Source organism: Falco naumanni, chromosome 9, assembly GCF_017639655.2.
Source record: "Falco naumanni isolate bFalNau1 chromosome 9, bFalNau1.pat, whole genome shotgun sequence".
Taxonomy (NCBI): Eukaryota; Metazoa; Chordata; class Aves; order Falconiformes; family Falconidae; genus Falco; species Falco naumanni.
This window is the reverse complement of record NC_054062.1, coordinates 40,810,122-40,832,148: the sequence shown is the minus strand read 5'-3', so window position 1 is coordinate 40,832,148 and position 22,027 is coordinate 40,810,122. Positions and strand designations below refer to the sequence as shown.

Here is a 22,027-nt window from a genome sequence, read left to right as displayed (position 1 = left end):
AAAGATTGTGAAACACCTACAATTACCTTAATTTATTTCCATGACACTTTGGTTTAGGTCCAATCAATTCCTAGTACATTAAGGAAATTCTTGTCATTATTCAATAACCGGATTTAGCTATTCAAAGTAATTTTCTTAACCTTTAATTTTGAAAAGGTAAGTCTTCAAATCTTAGCAAAATTAACTTCATGCCATGGTGAGACACTTTGATCTATACAATAACTTTATTGCATCTGGTGTGCCAAGATGCTTTGATGAATGAAAGAAATCAGCAAATTCAGCACTTCCCTTCCACTCCCAGCTGAAAGCCCAGTGTACATGTGCAGAGGAGCGATGCCCTCCCTGATAAAAGGCCACAGAGGAAGGTTCCTCTGAAGCCTCTCTATAGCAGACGACATAAACTACATCTAAAACGTAAATGGACTCTCTTCAAAATTAATTTGATTTAGCTTCCTCCTTTTTCATATGAAGTAAACCAAGCTTCTTTCTGCTTAGCGATCATCCACAATAACGTCACAGTTCAGGATCATCAACTTTCCCAAGAGTCCCCTCGTAGGTAACACCTGACGCAGAAACAGCACAACAGAGTAATTCAGCAAATGAATTTCCTTTGTGAGCGGAGCAGGTCAAACTCCTGCAACGGGAAAAGATTTTCACAAGCGCATTTCACCCTTGTCAGTCCTGCAAAGCCAACAGACACCAGAGGGGACACCCTGCCTCCGTCACACATGGATACAGTTTCTCACGTGCCCAGTTATTGGAACATTACAAAAGGAGACAGCAGCTACTCAGGACCATTAACAGGGGAACACTGCTACTGATGAAAACACACAAGCCCATGGAAATATTTCTCTGAAAACCTACTTTCTGGTGTTCCAGCTACACAAAGCAAAACAACTTACCCTAACAAGGCAGCCTGGAGAAAATTTTCCATGAATTTCTTATTCTCAGTTCTAAAGTTGCAACATTCTGGCCAGGTAAGGTGCTTATTCTTGTCGTCTCCCCACTGAAGCCCAAAATTAATTCAGCTTACCTGGACACGGTCAGAGCTCACATTGCTGTCTTCAGAAAAATATAAACTTTTTTTTTTGCCCTGCTTTCCCCCTATAAGCAAAGCAAAACTACTATCAGCATCCAGTCAGGACAGTCTTTCACAAATGGAAAACATTAATTGACCAGGCACCTAAGGAAACCGTTACAGGTATTTCTTCTTGGACGCTTACATGCGGGAGGTGGCAACCCAACAAACAGGAACACAGGAAAAAAAATCAGTTGCCTTCCTGAAGTGTTTCCTGCCCTCTTTGCAAAAATCTGCAAACTTGGAAAATTAAAGGCTAATCAGAACACACACACACACCCCCAATAACTGGTCTTGGTAATGATTGCTGAGAGAATTTATGCATTATGTTTGGAGAGCATGACTAAAGCAGATTCCTGTAATAACTCTGGAAGCATTGACGTTTACCCCTGGTTCTACCTTTGTTTTCCTGGTTTGGTTTGTTTTTAGAGGTACTGTTAGCAATTTCTGAGAATAAATGTAACTGCTCCCCAACAATTAAAATAATCATCTACATAAAGTGAGTGTAAAAGACAGGTGAAAACAGAGTCTTCGAGCAAGAAGATGTAGCTTTTCCCTTTTGCCTCTTAACACATTCCTCCACCCTGAAAAGTATGCCTGGCTGCTCAGTAGCCACTACAGAGCACATCCAGCCAGGATTTACAGAGGTTTCATTTCTCAACTGTTCCTAATGTAAATATCAGTTTACACAAAAACTAGCCAATATTGCACTCCCCGGCAAAAATACCAGTAATGCCTTTAACCTTTAGCTAAGGTCAGACATATTAAGAAAGTGACATTAAAACAGCCATCCTACAGTAACAGCCTTCGGAATGGAAGTCAGCAGTTGTGTAGGGGCAGTGATTAAATGCCGATATGTGTACATGTATACCTTGCATCCAAACTGGTAGCCATCTTTTGTGGCACTGCATTGTTTCTTGGTAACTCTAAATACGGACTTTAAAAACAACCCTACTCTGCTGCTTCTTTCCTCCCTTCCTATTTAGCAAACGCTTTTTTATCTGTGCAGAATCTCACTTTGATAATATTAGTTGCAAAAGAAAGCAGCTATAATAGGTATAAAAATTCCAAGCAGCTGCAGAAGGCATCTCTTTAAAGAACAAAAAAGCCCTGCGTCACTGAACTGGTCTTTCCAAGTGAACGTGATTGAGAACAGGGTAGACAATAAGTGTCTGCGGACAGTTTTGTGCAGGGCAGGTAGGTAGTTACCTATGTGTTATGTGAAATCTCCAAGAGGAGACGTACACAAACCAATATTAACACTCAGAAAGAGGAGCCAGGGCTTTTCAGTAACCTTTACTTAATCAGACATGCTTTTATCATTTTACACACAGTGAAGAAATCACCTCATTGTATTTTGCTGCTCTGAGAACTGGGACCAAAGTGGTCCTCTTAGATACTCAAAAAGGGGAAAAAAAAAAAAAAAAGGCCGGGGGGGGGGGGGGGGGGGGAGGAGGGGAACAAATCTCCCATTTTTTAGTATCACCTGTTCAATTTACCATTAAAAAACCAAAACACTAAACCCTCTCTTTTTCTTGTTGTTGGGCAGGTAAGCTGAAAATCCTTTCTGTAGTGCAAACCTTTTTCCATTTGATCTAGAGCAAAGCTGCCTGTCAGGCTGAGGTGTGTGACCTGCGGATAGCAGCCAGCCCGGTGGCCTTGTAAAGACAGCGCCATCTCTGCTGCGCGCAGGAGCCGCTGTCCTCTGCTTGGCAGATTTACAGCAGATCGACCATCACGATCTGTGCTCCCTGGGGGCTGTGACAGCTTCTTCAAGCCTCTGCAGCAAACATCAGAAGAGGGTGGCGCAGTGCTACCACGAGGACTCGGCACATACCCATGCTGCCTTTGACTGCGCACCAAGTGCCACTTACCAGAACTGTCAGGTAACCCCGGCTGACAGCTCCGTGAAGCAGAAGTTGATGGTATTGCTGTAATGGGGTTACCAGTGACAGATACCTCTTATCCAGCTTCTGGGTCACACTCGCTTATGCAACAATAAGTGAAAATGACATACTATTAGCACAAAACAAGATCATAAATGCTCAGTTCTTAGCTAAAAACCCCTCAGCTTCAGACAACTGTGGCATCTTGCAGTTTCCACGATTATGGCTGTTCTCACTCTTGTTAAAACTGTTCCACAAAACAATGAAAGGTGATGTTTTGCAGATACAAAAAAAAAAACAAACCAACCAAAAACAAACAAACCAGAAAGGAAAAAAACCCAGTCATCCATCCAGAGCAAATATTGCATCACCCTACGCTGGCTAATACACAAATACATCTGTGAACCTTAACAGAGTTTACAACAGCTTTTGGTATCCCAAGGTCCGACATCCATCTGTCCATCCTTCTGTCATAGAAAGCTGCTTAGGCTGCGAGCATGCAGGCTGGAACGTAAATGTCAAAACTTGTAACATTCACTCGTCTGGGACTCTACCACCCCAGTATGACATAGGTGGGAGGCCAGTGGTTTGCCGTGGAGAAGACTGGGAAAATTCCACAGGGAAGCAGCCCTTGCAATTGTGCTTTGCCCCTAAGGGGTTATCTCCACAGGCTCCAATTGCTTTTAACAATTAATAAAGCATATTCCTGAGGGTGTCCGCTGATCACAGTTAGATTGGTGACAGCTTGGGACAGGAGACTGGCAGCTGCTTCCCCTCTGCAGCAGTGGAGTGAGCACCTTCTGCGTCCCCACCACCTGGGACTTGCAGGGTACAACACCAGGGGCACAGTCTCTCCTCTACCCAGTTACCTCCCTACCAAAAGCCTGTCATCTCCAGATTATCCCACACATAGCCAAACACCACCTGCAGAGAAAGACACCTTTTTGGACATTTACATCTAAAACCAGGAATGACAAACTGCTTGAGGACGCACCGAGACCTAGCGCACGGCAAGAGCCAGCCTCACACGGGGCACCCTGCCCCGCCACAGCCAAGCTGCTCAGTCCTGCTTCTGTGGGCGCGCCTGCTGGCCCACATGCCACTGCTGTGCGACACACTGAATCCTTCGGTGTCAACACTATAAACTTTAGTAAGTGTGGCTTATTAAATAAAAAACAAAAGAACAAAAAGCCAAACTCTAAAACCCAAATCCTTAAAAGCAGTCAGAAATTGTACTTTATCCTGATTTTCTGCAATACTAAAAAAATTAGTTCCTTACTGGCTTAAAACAAGATTTTTGAGTAACAGTTCTAGATCATCTCACTTCGGAGGATGTCGCTCCCACTTTTATAAACCATGCAAACATTTATGCAACATGTTCATTACTCATATCTGTTTAGGGGTTTGTATGTTTTTATTTAGTTACATTGCCTTCATAAGGTTCAAAGAATAATTGCTTGCTTGCTTACCAGAAGCAAATAAGCAAACTGGGAATTAACATTGAAGCGTCTCCCTATGCCCATACGCACGTATGAATTCTCACATTCATGCCAACACCCTTCCAATTTACAGTAGTTACTTCCTTTTTACGTTGCTAAGTGGATGGGAGCAACTGTTACAATATTGTACAGTAAGAATAAATCATTTAGCCATATTCTGTGTGTCAAAATACTGGAATTATTAAATTTATTGCTAGAACTATCTGTAATATCGTGCCACTGGCATTAAAATGTGCTGGAATTTCTCATTCCTGGAAAGTATGTTATGAAACAAAGCACACAATTTTGCTTCAGTCAGAATTTTTTTTAATCGTATTCCTACAAAATCATGTAAACATTAGCATACAGATCCAGAAAAATCAAGATAAGATAAGGGTGCATAAACTGTAAGTTTAGAAGAATGTCAGGAACACTTCAACAGTTTATAAATTAATATATACAGTAATGGGTACTCATCATTAGATAAGAACACCTCAAAACTGAGGAATTTGGGTGCAAGAGCTGTAAAACAACTGAAGTGCTCAGACACCAAACTTGACTAGGAGGCAACATTGCAATCTACATGACTGCCTGTTGTTTCATATTAAGCATTCAATTTAGTGCTAAAAAATATAAACCAAAAGTTTTGGTAGGAAGTTTATTTTTATTTGAAATCATATAGCAAACATCCCTAAAATAATAAAAAAACCCCAAGAATCGGAATACTCCATAAACAGGTTTCTAGAAGAGTAAAACTGAAGCTTACTAGGCTGCACAAAGAGATCATCGACATCTCCATTCCACGCTACTTCAGACAGAGCACCAAAAGCCATTTCTAGGTAGAAAAAAAAAACAGTTTCAGGTGGTTTATAAATGGAGTGGCAGATGGAAGGGGGGAAAAAAAAATATGTACTGGGCTGATGCAAAATTCCTGCTTCCACATGCAGCACTGTGGGCAGTTTAGCTTTTTATTAAATTAGAAAGCCATGGGAACGTAACACTGTTGTTATTTGTTAACTCGGGGCTATTTTACTTTAAAAAACCAAACCAAACAAAACCCAGACAAAACACCAAAACAACCAAGAAAAATACAATCTTCAGCCTGCCTGTGATCAAAGTCATATTCAAAGTGTTCTTACACCATTGCCCATTACAAGACCAGGGACACACAGTAGAATGCAGGATGTATCACTCTCATTCAGATGACACATTAAACAGAAAAGTTCTTACTTTCCTTTTCTCCTGTCATATTTCATGGGATGGGATAGGGGGGCAGGGGGGGAATGTATGGGAACATATGGTAAACATGTCCTAAAGAATGATCTCAAATAAAAGGCATTCTTCCTCATACTAGAAATTTCTCGGGTATCGGTGAAATTACAGACTACATAAAATGACTGGTATCATCCTGGGGTCACCTGGCACTGCAAAAACTCTCTGAACTGGACACCCTACAATATGATCTTCAGAGAATCTTTCCAAAGTTAAATATATTTTTTCTGTTTCTAGAGTTGAAGTAGAATTTTACACCATCTTATTTTGGTACATTTTTCATACCTGACCAATCAATTCCCCTCACAATGAAAATTAATATTGCACTAATAAAGATGTATTTATTTACAATTAAGAGGAAGTCATGTCTAGCCACCTAAAGCTTTTTGCTGTATTTTCTTCCAGTTGTTTAGGAACAAATTCTGTCCACCTTTTCTATAGGAAATCCTGAGTAGTAAGATGAAGAAGGTTTGGCAGATAGCACCGATTTTTCATCACTTGTCTTAATTAACAGGGTACATTTATCATCAGCAATGCATCTAGAAGCACTATCACAGCTGAACATAAACGCCCAAATAAGAACTTATTACAAAACACTGTTATTCCCATGCCAGAATCTGAGCCAACACTGAAACACCAGGAGCAGGAGAAAAGATTTCTGCTAACTCCGAGGACACAAGTTGTAAACACAGAAAAAAGCCTGAAATTCTAACCCAAATCTTTTCCTTGTAATGGATGGGAGAAAACTACAGCTGGTGGCAAGAATAAACCCTTCAACTGCTGTGTCTGCCACCTTCCAAGCAACACAATTCCAGGCTGCCCGCTCAGCAGGAACGCAAAGGTGCGGCGCTCCGAAGATGTTTATAAATCGCCCAGACTCTGCTATTGCTTTCACAAGAGCAGCTCAAGCAGCAAGTGCTTTATTGTAAGCCAGGCCACCAACAGCTTCCAGCGTTTAATTACCATGTCGTGTTTCAGGCTTGGAGAAGTGTTACCTGACATTAGCCAAAAGAATTTCTTGATACTAGAGCCTTAGCTCCCTACATTCCCTGCTGCAGTTTTCACTTGTATTGCTAAACTCATAACAGCAACCATGATGGACCAGAAAATCTAACATAGAAAAGGCTAAACTTAGCAATTTGGGCTTAAACAACTAACAGACAAACATTTCATTGGATTGGCCCTGTATGTAGATGTTGAAAGTTTTATCACAGATGTATCTGCATTTTTCTGTAAACTATTAATGTACTACAGCAACACTAATTTGGTATTCACAGAGATAGTAACAGCACAGTTCTACACATCTTTTGCCCTCTCTTCATCATCATTCCCATGCCTGAAGACACACAGGTGCGAAGTCCTAACAAGATGGTACGTTCTTATCTGTAGCCCACAGACTTTCCTCCCACTGATATGCAAGTGATTGCCATTTCCTCACTCACGTTATCCCATGGGGACCTTATGCTCATATATATGCATACTGCAATAAAGAAGAACTGATACAACAATATAAACACAACTAGCAGACCTTAGTTCAAATGATTACCGCCAACAGCGGTGACCCTTGAGAAACTTCAAATATACCAACATGTCTAAGACCTTGTTCAATGTTGTAACAGATAACACCAACAAATGGCATTGCAGTTTCACGTGGAAATATTCCCCTCTGCTTCTAACTTTGGTCACCTTTCTCATTTTCCCACCCTCCCATACTTTCTGATTTTTCTCTACTTCTTCATGATAACTTTTATGTCTGATTCAATAAAGACCATGCAGTTATGAAATGCACTTTAGCTCCTCCTGATTCTTTTCCATTTTTAGCTATTTATTAAAAAAAAATAGATTTAAACCAGGACATTTTAAGTGAAATGAATGAAAAAGTTGGTAAGAACAATGATGGTACCATGGCCGTCTTAAGAGATAACCACATCATGATAGTTTTCAGTAAGAACGATCATTACAACGCTTCTCTCTGCCATCATCCCAGAAGTTACGTGGCTGCCTGTACTCCAGCACTAAACTTACATGAGAAATCTAGGCAAGATCTCCGAAAAATAAGGACAAATGAGTACAGAGAAATCTTCTGAAGTCTTCCAGCAATCTCTGACTGAAATACTACTGAAAATATCCTTCTTAACAAGGTATAATGCAAACCAGATTTACCAAAGAAATCTTCTCTGTACGCATGAACAAAGTTTTCATGTATGCAACCATCAAACAAAAAGAATCTTTCAAAGGTGGGATTTTTTTTTCCCTGGGTATTATACAGAACTATCAATGCAGTCAATATAATATATTAAGTCAAGCCAATGCATACATTGTACCCAGCAATTCACACGATATACCAGTGGGAGGAGATGAACAATATTCTGATCAAATACATTTATTTTAATCCTCAAAGCACAACCCTTTTTCTTCATCATCATCATCAGTAGAATCTGCATAGGACTCAATGGCGTTGTAGATGAAAGAGTACAGCTTGACATCTGGTCCTGAAGTTGAACAGCTTCTGCATTCCTCATTGTAGTATCTCAGTAACAGCCTATAAATGTCCCCTTAAAAAGAAAAAGAAATAGTTAAAAAACATTAAGATCATACAATAGGAAGAACATATGACTGCAAATGAAGACTAGAAATGAACACTCACACTGAGAAAGTGGCTAGGAACATCTCTTTAAATGAGCAGTGAAAGAGGAGGTAGATAGCTCTATAAGGGGAATGGCAGCGTATCCAGGTTTGTTCAGAACATCGGGGCTCCCTCAGCGTTTTGCTGAGCTCTCTACACAAGCTATCCGAACATTAGGCTTGCATACATGTTACTTACAAACATACTGCCAATTACCTAGCTTTGTGCTTCTGTCCCAGACATTTAACGATTACAGTGGGGAAATGGATACACTGCTTTTCTTGTATTGCTACTAGATAATACATCTGACCACATCTTTCAGGATCAAGGCAGAACCACTGTGAGACACATCTGCATCAAGAATGCATAAGCTGATTTTCCCTTCTCAAAGCAATTTGAACTATATTAAAAAAACCTTTGCAAATGTTCTGTCTACCCCATGTACTGTATTTTCCAAATTCTGGAGCGTAACTCCCAAGTGAATTAGAAAGGGATTCTAGAAGTCTTAACAGGTTAACACCGTGCAGCTGACCCTGAATCAGAAGAGTTTGTACCCGTTTCCAGAGTGGACAATAAACACAGACCCATTTGCTTGTGTTCAGGACCTGATGACAGTAATTCTTATCGGACAAGTTCCACTTTCAGAGATGGTTAAGTCTCTTTACTGCATGAAAAGATTTCTTTACGCTCACCAATAGTTTGGCCCTTCTCACAGAGAAAAGTGTGCATGCTGTAAATATCCCGCATCAGCTCCACATCTCCAAAGGTAAAATAAACAACATCACGTCCAGCCTCAGCAGCTGCCAGTATCTGTATTAAGGCTGAAACCACAAAAAAGATGACACACATAAATACGGAACAAAACAGTTCGCTGATGGGAAAAACACCGCCTAAGTTTACAGCAAATAATCATACCACCCATCTCCAGGTGAATGCTGCAAAGTGATTTGAACAGTGGTTAGATAAGTATTACCTCCAATTTTAAAACAAAGAAAAGAATACTGGGCACTGCAGCTCAGAGTGTTGAAGTATTCTGCTGGAGTCAATAGTGATGACCACACTTACCTTCCAGATGAACAATGTGCTTAAAAATGAAAGGGGTTGGTTTTTTTTGTCCGTGTCTGCCCCCAGCAGCATGCAGCCATTAATATCCAATAAACATGGGTGACAGCATAAAGACAGAACACCATCTTACATCCCGGGTTAAGCTGCTTGCATAGAGTCACAAATAGCGGGGTAAAAAGCACCCGCTAGCACATAAGTTTCCGTTCTCTGCCACCGTTGAGAAGGAAGGGAGCCAACCCCCCCACCGCACAAAGTACACTACACAGAGCAGCCACACAAAACAGGTGCTGACCCAACTTTCAGCTCCCCAGGGGAGCTCTGTGGTTCTGCAGCCTCTTACTGTGCAGTGTGAAGGTGTCCACCTGACCCACCACAGAGGTATGCAGCATGGAACACAACGGCTCTTTCTGACCTATGAGAATGAGTGGCGATGCCAGGAATGCAATTCAGGTTATTGAAGTTCCAGCTTTACTTCAGACTCGCTGGGCCAAACTGCATCCCAAGTTCTGTGAATAGCTAACATCACAAAATAGACTCTGTTCTTCTATATGGAAAAGAAAGAATGCTTCTTATCTTGGAAACAGACTTTTGAAGATTCATCTTGAGAAATCACCTGGGGTATTGACCAATGGTCCAGCTGAGCTGAATAATGACCCGCTGCAACTGCAGGAAGTGGCTCTAGTCCGGCTACATTTTCTCCCTTGTCACCCACCTCCTGACTTTTCTGCAGCTCTCAAGTGCTCAAATATTTCACTGAGCCAATTCCGTTCACAAACCTGGCAGAAAAGTTACACACAAAAGAATAAAAGCCTATTGTTTTCTGCCAGATTAGCAGCTGAATTGCCTGAGTAAAGGGTTTGCTTAAGCGCCAGAGCTGATGCAAGAGAGGGCACTAGACCATACAGCCAGGAAGGAAGGGGGGAAGGAAAACCAGAACCCCTCTAGGCAGCACCAAATTCTTGCAAGAACGCAGCTTTTTCACAGTACTGTGAGGCTGGGGTGTCACAGATGCATGCAATCAATTACACATTATTTGGACTGTTGTAACATTACCTGAAATGAATGGACCCAGCAACTACTTAATCTGGTGCAGCTTGTCTGTGAGTGCAGTTCTGATATTAATTCTTTCCTTTTCTACCCAGTAATTAAAATGTGATTGTCTCAGTAAGATTAATTTTAAATAAAATAGTGCACGTGCTGCATTACCACCTGCTACTGGAAACTAAATAGAAAGCTGCTCATAGCTCAGCTCAAGATTCTTTCACATTTTCAAACAGAAACCTAATAAAATAATGCATTCTTTAATCAAGAAAACCTCTTGTAAACCCATAGCTAAAATTATAAATTACACTATTCACATGTGAAATTAATCTCAGTCTGGGAATGATATTTTAATTAAACTACTGAACCAGCTGTGGACTTGGTAAAGCTTCAGCAGTTCAGCTTTTAAAGGGTCTAATTAACTAGCTTGCATAGGGGAACAGAACCTAATGGATGTTATTATTCATTCCAAACAAACAACGCAGTTTCAGTTTACAGAAGATATTAAAAATATTCTCCTGCTTACTTTGAATTGCTGTAAACCTTCTGAAATGAGGCTCAAAATTTCTGTCAAGAATCAGGCTTCATAATCCTCTGTGCATTGATGATATACAACACCATGTGAAAATCTCGTGCTACCAGTACAGAAAGGAGCATCGCAGGAAGAGCCATAGAGCCTGTGGTACAGGGGTCTGGAGGGATGTGGTCTCTCTTACCCCTCGCGCTCAGCTGATGTGATCCCATTGAACTCTTCTGGACTCACACCTGAAGGAATGGCTGCGTTGACACACCTTCTATCACCCAGCAGGGGTGGCAGAAGCACAATACAAATCCCTCTGGGGACCCAACTATCCCTCAGAGGCCCTATACATCCCTTTTATCCAGAGGAAAGAACGTTATCGCCAGGGGCTCCCCTCCTGCAGTACTGTTGCGGCAGTGCAGCCAAAGTCCAGAGATCTGTGTGAGGAACGTGGCAGCAGAGACACAGCTGGGGCAAGCAGAGCAGAACCGCACCACTGCAGGCACAGCAGCACAGCTCTGGGCAAAGCACCCAATGCTCCTTGTGTCGCCTTGCAGTGCTATCACGGCCGCACCTCACTATCGTATGCACTTCCATGACACAAGGCACATGCTTTTCTCTCCTTCCACTAACCCTACAAGGGTCTCTTTAAAGCTGATGGCTGTCTTCCCATTGAACTTCATTTTCTCAGATAAATAAGAACACCAGTTCAGCTAAAGATTACACTCTCACAATCATTAGTAGTTAAATTAGGTATTTATGAGATGCCTCATCAGATCATCTCCTTTGCATTTTCAATAAAACAACACTTTTCCCATCTTCAGACAGTTGCAACAGAGCCCCTGCAGCTATTAATTGCTAAATTATCCTCTGGATGAAAAGATAAGCTCTTCCAACCCCTTCCAATCATATAAACATACTTTTTTCAGTATTGAGAGTCTTAAGTTTATACTAAAATTTTGTGGAAATATCCTTAACTTAGCTGGAATCCAGCTTGTTTACATACCAGGCCTTTAATTTATTAAGCCAGATAATTTTTTTCCTCCCTTAAGAAGACTTCAGTTTCTTTAATTCATGACTAGAAAAAAGAAAAAAAAATATAAAATACCATAATGCATTATGGTGCTTATCCAATTACATCAAATACTTTGGTGGTTCTGAAGCCTCTGTTACAGATCCAGATACTACTTCTGAAAGGACAAGGGTGTATATTTAGGAACATTAAATGAAAAAGCAAAATTTTAAAACTATGAAAACTATTTTGTCATTGCAATACACTGCAAAGCCTGTGCAGTCAACAAAAGCTATTTATTTGGGTTCAGTGAAACTGCAATACTGCTAATCTCAGAGTTTACCAAGACATGTTCTGAAATGAAGAATTTATGACTCCCTTTGAAGTGTAAAAGATTATTCACCAGCGTAAGAAATTTACTTATAATGAAGTGAAACCATTGAGAGTATTTGCAGTTTAGAATAACCCTACACAGCATTTTAGAACATAAGGGAGAAACAACTTTTAGCACTTATGACTGTGCAGGGAATATCTAAACTAGAAAAGACTTCATTTGTTTATCACACACCAAATGCAACTCTATTCTGACAAAAGCACACATGACTAACTACTGTACCCTTCGTTGCTCATAGTTTACAAAAAAAAAAGAAGCCATCTTGTTTCTCATCAGCATCAGCTCAGAGTAGAGTATCAAATACTAAACGACTAGCTCCATATCCATAGCACATCACTGCTGTTCAATTGTCTTTACTGATTTTTCAGGGTCAACTAAGAAATCAAGCTGTTCTACAAAAAGAGTAACCAAAATGCAAGTTAAACCAATGTCTGTCTTTGTAAGGTCTGCCAGAAGAATAGCAGAAGACTTGAGAGTGCACACATAGATTTAGATTTTTTTTTCCTCACAGCAGCAGTGCTGTTAAGTGTTAATTCTCACAGACTTTTGGCGGGGTGGGGGTGGGGTGGGGGGGGGAAGACTGACCAAAAACCAGAGGAAAAGTTACATAAATGAAAACTCAAACTAAAATATTAAGTTAAAATAAAACTGAGAGAATGTTCACCCTTACATGCTCTTGTTTTGCCTGGAGTTCCTAGCCAACTTACAAAGCACCACATATCTCGTGGCTCATTTCTTGATCTACATCGAAGACTTTCCTTATGGGCTGCCTCACCAAACGGGCTCAGCTCTGGTGGTCTCTGTCAGCGTGCTTCAGTTTTGAGCTCTGACCAACAGGCAGAGGGAGTAAAGCACTGCAGTGAGTAATCACTATTCTAAAAGTCCAGTGTTGAACAAATAATGGCTTAGAGCAGATGAGCCTTATTTTTATCAGAAACCCAGACACTAAAAAATACACATGGAATATCACGGTTCAGATCCAGTAAGAGACCTTATGCAAATCAAAGCATTTATTAAACCTTCCTAACATAATCATAATCAAACATGATCAGATCCTGCAGTAAAAACTACTTCTGATATTGACAACCTGTACTTGGCAGCCCATTTTATCTAATGGAAATCAAAAAACAACTGTCAGGAAATCAATGAGCATGGGGGGAAAAAAAATAAATGCTCAATGAATAAAAAGCATTAAGAAAGAAAACTAATGAAGCTGGTAGCCTGATGCTTGTTTGTCTCAGTGTAACTACCAAAAGCTGCTCAGAAAAGCAAATTTTAAATAGTCTCCAAATGTTTGAAAACAACAAAAATGTAAATGTCTACTTAGAACCATACGAATCAGAATATCAATTTAAATGTCAGGATCCATCAGTTCTTAACTTGATGGGAAAAAGTCTTGAATTAAAGTAGGCATGTGATAGCTGCTGCATTATAAATACTCTAATTAAAAATAAAAGAACATGGGAAAGTTAGTGATACAGCAAGCAAGTCAGGAAAGAAAGGCGTATTTCTGAGTGACTGGAAACCTCTCTGGCATACAACAACGTATTAAGGAGCAAAACTAAACATTAAGAATTGCCAGCAAGTTTGTGAAGCCTTGCAAATTACCAGGAACTATAAACAGCTTTGCAGACATACAAATTTTAGGCATAATCTCTAAAGACTGCTCCACAAAGGTCAACTGATTTATAGCACTGCAATGAACATGTTTCTTTTGTGAACGAATACTGTGTGCTTGCGCTTTTGGTTTCAGTGCCACAGGTCCTGTAAACGTGACATTTCACCATCACATACTTACCTCAAACAAAGCCAAACCCCGAAAATAACGTAAGAGCAACGTGCATTTTTATTGCTAAGGCCACATTACTCATGGTCTAAAGATCAAAGCTAATGAATCAGTTCTACGAACAGTTTAACCGTTATTCCAATTCTTGGCTAAAATGTATTAAATTTGAATAAAACCAAAAAACGTACTTGAACAACAACAAAAAAGTCCAAGAACAAAAAAATCAACTTGAGTGATTCATTTGGACATTAATGATTTGCTAAAATTTACCTTTTAATCGGGAGTCCCCTCCAAAGGCACCACATCCCCAGTTTCCTGTGGCTATTGCAGAGAGATGTTGAGGTGGAACATTGGGTCGAGAGAAGCCACAGTAGGCCTGCAGGCAGACAAGAGTCAGAAGATAAAGCTGACAGGCAATCTGGTGCAGTATTTTCAAAAAATAAGGTGGCAACAACAATCAGTACTGTCTTCTAGCAATACCAAATTCATAAGACTTCAATACACAATTAGTCCTCCTTTAAATTTAAGGTGAATCACTAAAGACTGTAAGGCAAGAATAATTTTGCCTTATCAAAGTGAAAAATTAAGATACAGATGCTGACTCCTAGGGATTTCTTCACAACTACAAGAAACTTGTCAGGACAGCCAGAGCACGGAATAACTTTAACCGTAGATTATGTCACAGTTGTTGCTTTTTGGCTTATTTAGCACACATGATAGCTGAACTGCTGTGTCCAGTATTAATGAAATGTCTCAAAACTAAAAATAAAATACAAAATGGCATCTTAGAATACAGGTCTAATGTAATAAATGAGGGTAGGAGGAAAAAGTGCAATATTCACTAAGAAATCTTGAGTAAAGGCAGGTGCTACCATACATGGAAAAAAGGATAAAACTCTTTAGGATGTTTTTCAACAGTACAAAATGGTATTGAACTGGTACAATTGTCTGGTACAGATTGAAATACCCATAGTTTCACTCCAATCTGATCTAAGCTGCAAATTCAGGCTTGTGTTAGTTACAATTTCGCACGATACCAGATTCAGAGTTTGCATAAGGAGCACTTACACCTCATCAGGTGCATGCAGCTGCTCGAGCTCTTTCAGGTCAGAGGTATTATTAGTATGCTTCATGTCCAGAACACATTTGTTTTGTACAAAACTAGTGGACCAGGCAAGCTACTACTCTGGTTGCCTGGACAATAATTCTTCAAAATCCATCCTCCCAATGAGGGAAATGGATTGGTGTTGTGATAAGTTGCTGGTTTATTTTCAGCTTTTACTTAATGGGCATGTATTTCTCAACTCGCCAGGACACAGAGAACAAAAACTGTCTCATCAGACACAGTAAGGAAGTCAGCAAATACTTGGAAGGACTTCAGCAGCAGTGACAAAAAATATCTAAGTGCTCCTCTATGATCTTTCATTGCAAATAAAGGGTAAAGATAAAAATAATCACTTTTTTAAACAAGAGATTATGAACCAATATTTGAAATAGGTTTCGCCTAGGAATATGAAAAGCAGTTTTAAAGCAGGTACTTTTCTATGGGAAGCAGAAGAGGTGTTCCTCTTGAACGACATAAATGAATCTGTTTTTAAGCTGTACAACACAACTTCAAATAAATGGTGTCTCATATTTAGAAGTTGTATCATGTTTACAATTGGTTTGTTTTCATATAAAAAGTGTTATATATAGTTCTCACTGTTAACACTCAAACATAACTGTTTGGCTTACCATAACTCTTAGGGAAGCATTTCTTGCCAGATATGAAGCTGTAACTTTTTTTTAATTGCTGACTACCTAAGTAGGCTTAATGACATCTACAAATGGGATTGCAAGCCCACGGTAAGTCAGTTGTTCCTTAGGATTTGGGAAGTGGAACTTGCAATGGGAAAAGTTATTGCTAGTGAGAGTCTTTATTAGGCAATAATCTCAAGGGGCTACCAAGGATGAAACAGTGACATCTCTTGCACATACATCTGTAAATCTTAATGCTGGAATCAGATTCAATGATTTTTTTGTTTCTTATTCTGAACAGCTGACTTCAGACAACATTAATCTTGTTTTCTCAGTACGGCTTAAACCAGCAACAAAGGTCAGCCTCAGACAGCTACCTTTTGAGAAAACTAACCAAAAGTGAACATCTGGTTCTTTAAGATAAATGGATTTTATGCAGGAGAAAACATACAGGCTTGTAAGAAAATACAGGTTGCAAGAAGAACCACTTTTGTTTCAATCATTTCCTAACATCTAACAAAATAACGACAAACAAAAGAACCTCTGAACACTGAGCTGTGTCTACTAACACACAATACACTCATATTTCAAAGCCTATGTGCATATACTGTGCATACTGAGTCCTGATTTATTAAATCATAATAGAAATAGAATTGCAGCTTATTCCATCCACTTGTTCTCACCCACAGTCTTAAGATTAATTTTAAATCAAACCGAAAAAACCCACCCACAATACGTTCAAAAGTATAGAACCTCCAATAAATGTAATGAAATTTTTACTGTAGTAAACAGAATTAACTCAGGCTTACAATTTTCTTTAAATACCAATCAGTCCTCAAACAATACCAGCCATACTGACACACTGTATAAAAGCTGCATATATCTACCAATATAAAAATCCAAACCAAATCAATACTACTGAAAATTGTAGGCAGATCATAAATTCACTGGAGTAGGTAATTTGAATTCTGTTCTACGATATCACTGAAGTTTACAAAATTTGTTTACTGTCTTTTTCAGGGCTAATTTCATTACCAACCATGAAGAAACAAGCTGATGAATGTTACTTTAGTCAAGATACTAAGATTTTATGACTAAATTAAATTAGTCCTTCAGCACCGTACATCATTTCTGGGAGGTGCGTGTGTGTGGGAAGATGAGCTTCCAGGTATATTCCTTTTGCATTTCCAGCTGAGAATAAGAAACACATTGCCATATGTTTGTTTTGAACCCAAATACAAGCACAATAATACAGTATAACTGTATAAGCATTCTGTACTCAACTGTCCAATAAAACTATCACTGCCACTGCTACAACAGACCACAGACCTGTCACTACCCACGCCTTACACTAGCCATGCAAGGCCCTCGTTCTGCTCCATTAGCAAATACTTAGAAGTTAATAAGGCGGCTATGTGAACCAGAGACTGATACCAGGCATTTCTTGTTAGGAGATAATATTTGTGCCTGGGATAACAGCAAAGGCCTTGAAAACATTGGCACAGGTTGAAAGCGAAGGTCTCAGAACTATAAACAGCTCAGCGATGGCAATTACTAGTCACTGAAAAGGACAACAAAAGCTGGGAAAAAACTGTTTTAGCCTCAAGAAAAGAAACAGCAGCAAAGCAAGAATTAAAACAAGTAACATGGAAATCTCAGCCATGCAAGATGATAAAGCACCTGCCGTGGCTTGGGAAAGTAACCCCATGTTCACAAACATTACGCAGCACACAGTCCAGGGCAGAGACCAAGGGCTAGGAACCATCTAAAAATTCAAGTGTCTTACAAGGACAGGATCCCAAATTAGGGAGAGCAAAAAGATGCCCACCACACTTCCACCTTCCCTTACCAAAAAGCTCTTCAGCCTGGCAACTTAGATGACCAAGACCACCCTATCAAGGACCGTAGCCATCAGATCAGTGCAGTTTTGCATACATACAGCCAACGCAGGGTAAGGCCAAGGACTGTCTACTTTGACTACATAGTGATAATGATTAATAATGTTTAAGAATTGTTAGTAGGGAGTGTGCTTTTGCTCAATGTCAGTCTAAAGTTTTGTTAAAATGATTAAAACTGGCCTGATTTATTAGTCCTCCGAACACCACCATTACTAAGCTCTAAGTATATACACAATCAGTTGCAACAGCCCTTGCAGCCATTGTGCAAAAAAAAAAAAAAAAAAAATAGGAGACTTATGAACAGCTGGATCTGATCTCAAGATGACATGAATATATGAAAAGATAACTCCCAGGTAATATGGCAATACCCCAGGAGCAAACAATAAAGGTGGAAGAAAAGCAAGTGGCACCATATTTGCGAACTGTGACCATGTTAAAACATGAGGCACCCCCTTCTCTACCTTGACTGCAGGGCTGAGTAGGATTCAGCAGAGCCAGTCACAGGAAGAGAACTTAAAATCATGATTTAGAAGCAGGAGAGGGAAGAGTTAACAAAATGTATATCCAAATTTCACTTGTATTTTTGAAAGTGAAGTAAAATACACCTTTGAATAGCATATGAAATGGTAAGAGTCGTTCTATTTGACAAGCTTCTGCTTTAACACTGGACAGCAAAACCCTGAAATACATCTAAGAGACACAACTAAGCAAGAACTTCCTTAGCTGAAGATAATAATACAAAAATATTTGAAGTAGTACTATAAACATTAAACTGCTACTGGCCTTGTTGAGCTCTCTTCTAATTTTCTCTGGACCAAACTGATCAAGGAAACGTCTGAAGTGAAATGCATCAATAGCAACAATTTCAGTGTAGCGTCGCTGCCATTCATCCCTAAAATCAGAGGGAGGAGAAAAGCAGATGACATTAGTTTTTTTAATGTTGGCATATAATCATGATCCAAAATGAGCAATTCCCTGCAGAGCTTCTCTGTTAGAAGCAGCTAGGAAAGGTGAGCTCGTAACAGACAGTGGGTCAGGAATGAAAGCACCATCAGAAATGAGACAGGTCTCCTTAAAAATTCAGAAATAATCTGGCCAGACTTTGGGCATAAATGTGAAACAAATCAAATTGCACAGTACTATTTATTACGTAAGAATACTGCAAGGTCAATGAAAAGCACTTTGGCTCTCTGTCTTCCTCCAACATTTAAATGAGAATGTATTATGTATGTTTCTACACCAAATGAATAACTCTGTGTATACACTATGGTAACAATTTTTAAGAAACTCAAGACCTCAGAGCTTTCTACTCAGATCCATTACATGAAATCTTATTTTGCCACATACCAGCTGCACTGTAGCACCTGAGGTATCATTGTCAAACTTTTTGTGACATTACAATCCAGAGTTCAGTCAGTACCTTAACAAAGCTTTGGATTGAATACATGTAACTGTAAAAGATGTTAGTTTAAGAACTGACATATTGGCAGGTACCATTTATTAGCATTAATATCTCATCATTAATAAGAGATAGCTTTGTTAGCTTGTCGGCTCTACTGAAGAGAGCAGGATCAAACAGCCAAATTCTCTATTAAGGCAAACACTAGGAAATACTTAGAGCACCAAGTTTTCAAATCTGTAACATTTAACTTACACTTTCACTTTAAATGTTTACATGGAACTTTACCTTGGGGTCTTATCCTCATGGCTTCTTGCCCACCGGTAAGTTTCTGCATAGCCTGTATACTCACTGTACTGCTCAGTACCTGAAACAAATGATTTTTCCACATTATTAAAAAAGTATGTAAATATTTTTTATCTTGACAAATCTTTCATAGGAATCACTGCTTCTCCGAATGAACACACAGCTCTCTGAAACAAAGGAAAACAGAATTCATATCTGCACCAAGAATGCACTATCTTCTACCAGCAGAAGCTTTGTTTCCACAGATGTTGTGTAGCATCCACCACAGAACACTGCAAGTGCAGATCTATGTATGCTGTCCAGTATATAACAAGACAGTTTTCAACTTTGCCACTCTCAAGTTCAATAGCTTCTCAATAAACTGCCTGTCATCTTTGAAGTTTTACTGGCTAATATCTGGTTAAGACTGTGAGCCTTCGGGCCACCAGCACATATTTTTTTCTTCTTTTTTGAGGCTACTACCTGTAAACATGATGATAAAATAGTCACTCCGCTATTGAAAACATGGCAACTATACTTCATCACAATTTAGCAAACATCTGGGCTGACAGTTTAGGAAACACAAGAAAAATACACACAGATTCAAAAGTGTATGTGGTGAGCAATACGTTCACACATTTTATTTCTCTAACAAGTTTTGTTACTCTAACAAAATTAAAATCTATAAAGCCAAAGAAAACCCTGACGGTCAAAAATGATGCAGATTTCCAACACACCAGTATTAACCAGTTTGCTGCCCTGCAGTCTCACTGCCCAGTACACCTCTTTCCTTGTTACCATTATGCCTTACATTTTTTCAGCAAGTAATGACACTGACTGAACCCAAAGATCACTGCTGTCAGCTGGAGTGCTCAGTGCCAGAAAGCTACTTTATAAAAACTTGAGGAGCCACGAAATCATGGTCTGGCATGTATCTGGCTGCTCTGTCAAGAGTCCAGCAGGGTATGTTGGCAAGCACCAAGAGCTGTAAGAAAGTAGCTCACTAAGAAATCCAGTATTTTTAGCTATTATGCTCTGCTATACCAACTCCTTTTCAAAGGTTTATCTGAAGACCAAGGAGGAGAGCATTTTAACTGACAGTAAGGATCAGAACCTTTCTAAAAGGCTGCCTTTCATGTGTCATTTTACTGAGCTTCAGGACCTTGCTTCAAAACCTGGGAATGCACAAATGCTTCAAAGAAATACTTCTAAAGTAATGCCACAGCAAAATCACAACTTTTCCCCATTTTGAGCTCACAACAGCCCAATTCCAAAAGCAGGGGACTGAAAAGAATACCTTGTTTGGAAAATTTCAGCTCCTACCTGTACAGTTTGGCACAGGCTTAAGCAGTAAGAGTAAGGAGATAACTGTTAAGCAATCCCTTCATTACAAACAGTAACACCAGCTATGCCTATATATATAACAGAAAAATAGGTTTTAGAAAGATGTGTGTCAGCAGGCAGCACAAAATGTCTGATTACTAAGACAAGATTAATGCCTAACTATTGCACAGGTTGGTGATACTCTGAGAATACAAATGTTTAAATCTAATCTCAAAGTTATTCGATTTCTAAATAAAAATAAAACTGAAGTTGAACAATCAGAAACCTGGAACTATTCACTTTTAACTGCATCTGACCAGGGAATTTGAATGCTGGCTATCTGTAGTCTCAAACATAGGAAACACAAGCTGTTAAAAACTGTTTAACATGATGCATCTACTTCAAGACATTTTCCCCGCTTACCCTAATTCATTTTAAGTGAAAAGACTTATCAGTGCTTCTTTAAATCATCTGCCCTATTATTCACTCATTCATTTAGATTCGTCTAGATGATTAACCACACTGAGGGCACACAAATTCCACTCAAGGCTATTTTGAAAAGTTGCTATGCAAAATGAGTGGGATGGTAAAAGATTCCTCACCAAGAATTCAATTCCTGTTACAAAATCAAAGTCCCCCAAAACTGCGACGGCAGAATATGCCTGTATATTCACACACACCCATGCCCTCGATCAAAGGACAACTGTGAGCAGCTTAAATATTCAGAACAGTCTTCTAATAGAATTACAGGCTACCAACCTTCAGTAACTTTTCCTGACACGGGCAAAATTCAGTTTTATTTATATGCTTGGAAAAAGTATCTGAGCAAATAGTAAGCAAAAACAGAGAAGTATAAGACTTTTCTGACAGCTCTCTTTAGGGGACAACCTAGCAAAACTTCCAACTTGGAAAAGGAAGCATTGCCTTTGGTGTCTAGCATGTGGAAAGACAAGACTACCCTCTCACAGTATCTTGATAACCTAGATTAAGTGACAGTCAAAGTATTAAGCTAACTTTTTCAAGGTTCAGTTTTCATTATTTTTATCGAAGCGCAGTGTCTGATCACAAAAGCACCAGGAAACAAACAAACAAGCAAATACAAACATACACACATATATAAAAAAAATAATAACAGAGATATTCAAAGAAATCACACAAAAATCTATACTCATGTCCCAGAAACCCAAAGTTAATGAAAATCAATGGGTTTTCATAAGTGAAGCTCTG

General features: G+C 39.4%; 1 protein-coding gene across 8 annotated transcripts in view; it reads right to left on the bottom strand.

Moving 5' to 3' along the window:
- Positions 1-4,750: 4,750 nt before the first annotated feature.
- The window catches only part of PARG (poly(ADP-ribose) glycohydrolase), a 71,216-nt gene continuing 53,939 nt past the window's right edge, over positions 4,751-22,027 (bottom strand). For 7 of the 8 annotated variants that reach the window (XM_040605402.1, XM_040605395.1, XM_040605398.1 and 4 more), the window contains exons 14-18: positions 19,481-19,559; positions 18,577-18,685; positions 14,429-14,534; positions 9,033-9,161; positions 4,751-8,269 (exon numbers count right to left, since the gene is read on the bottom strand). In XM_040605402.1, the coding sequence (XP_040461336.1) occupies positions 8,103-8,269; positions 9,033-9,161; positions 14,429-14,534; positions 18,577-18,685; positions 19,481-19,559 (590 nt within the window). In that variant the 3' untranslated portion in view covers positions 4,751-8,102. Of the gene's footprint in view, positions 8,270-9,032; positions 9,162-14,428; positions 14,535-18,576; positions 18,686-19,480; positions 19,560-22,027 lie in introns of those variants that run through there. The other variant, XR_005829557.1, reaches the window with a different exon arrangement.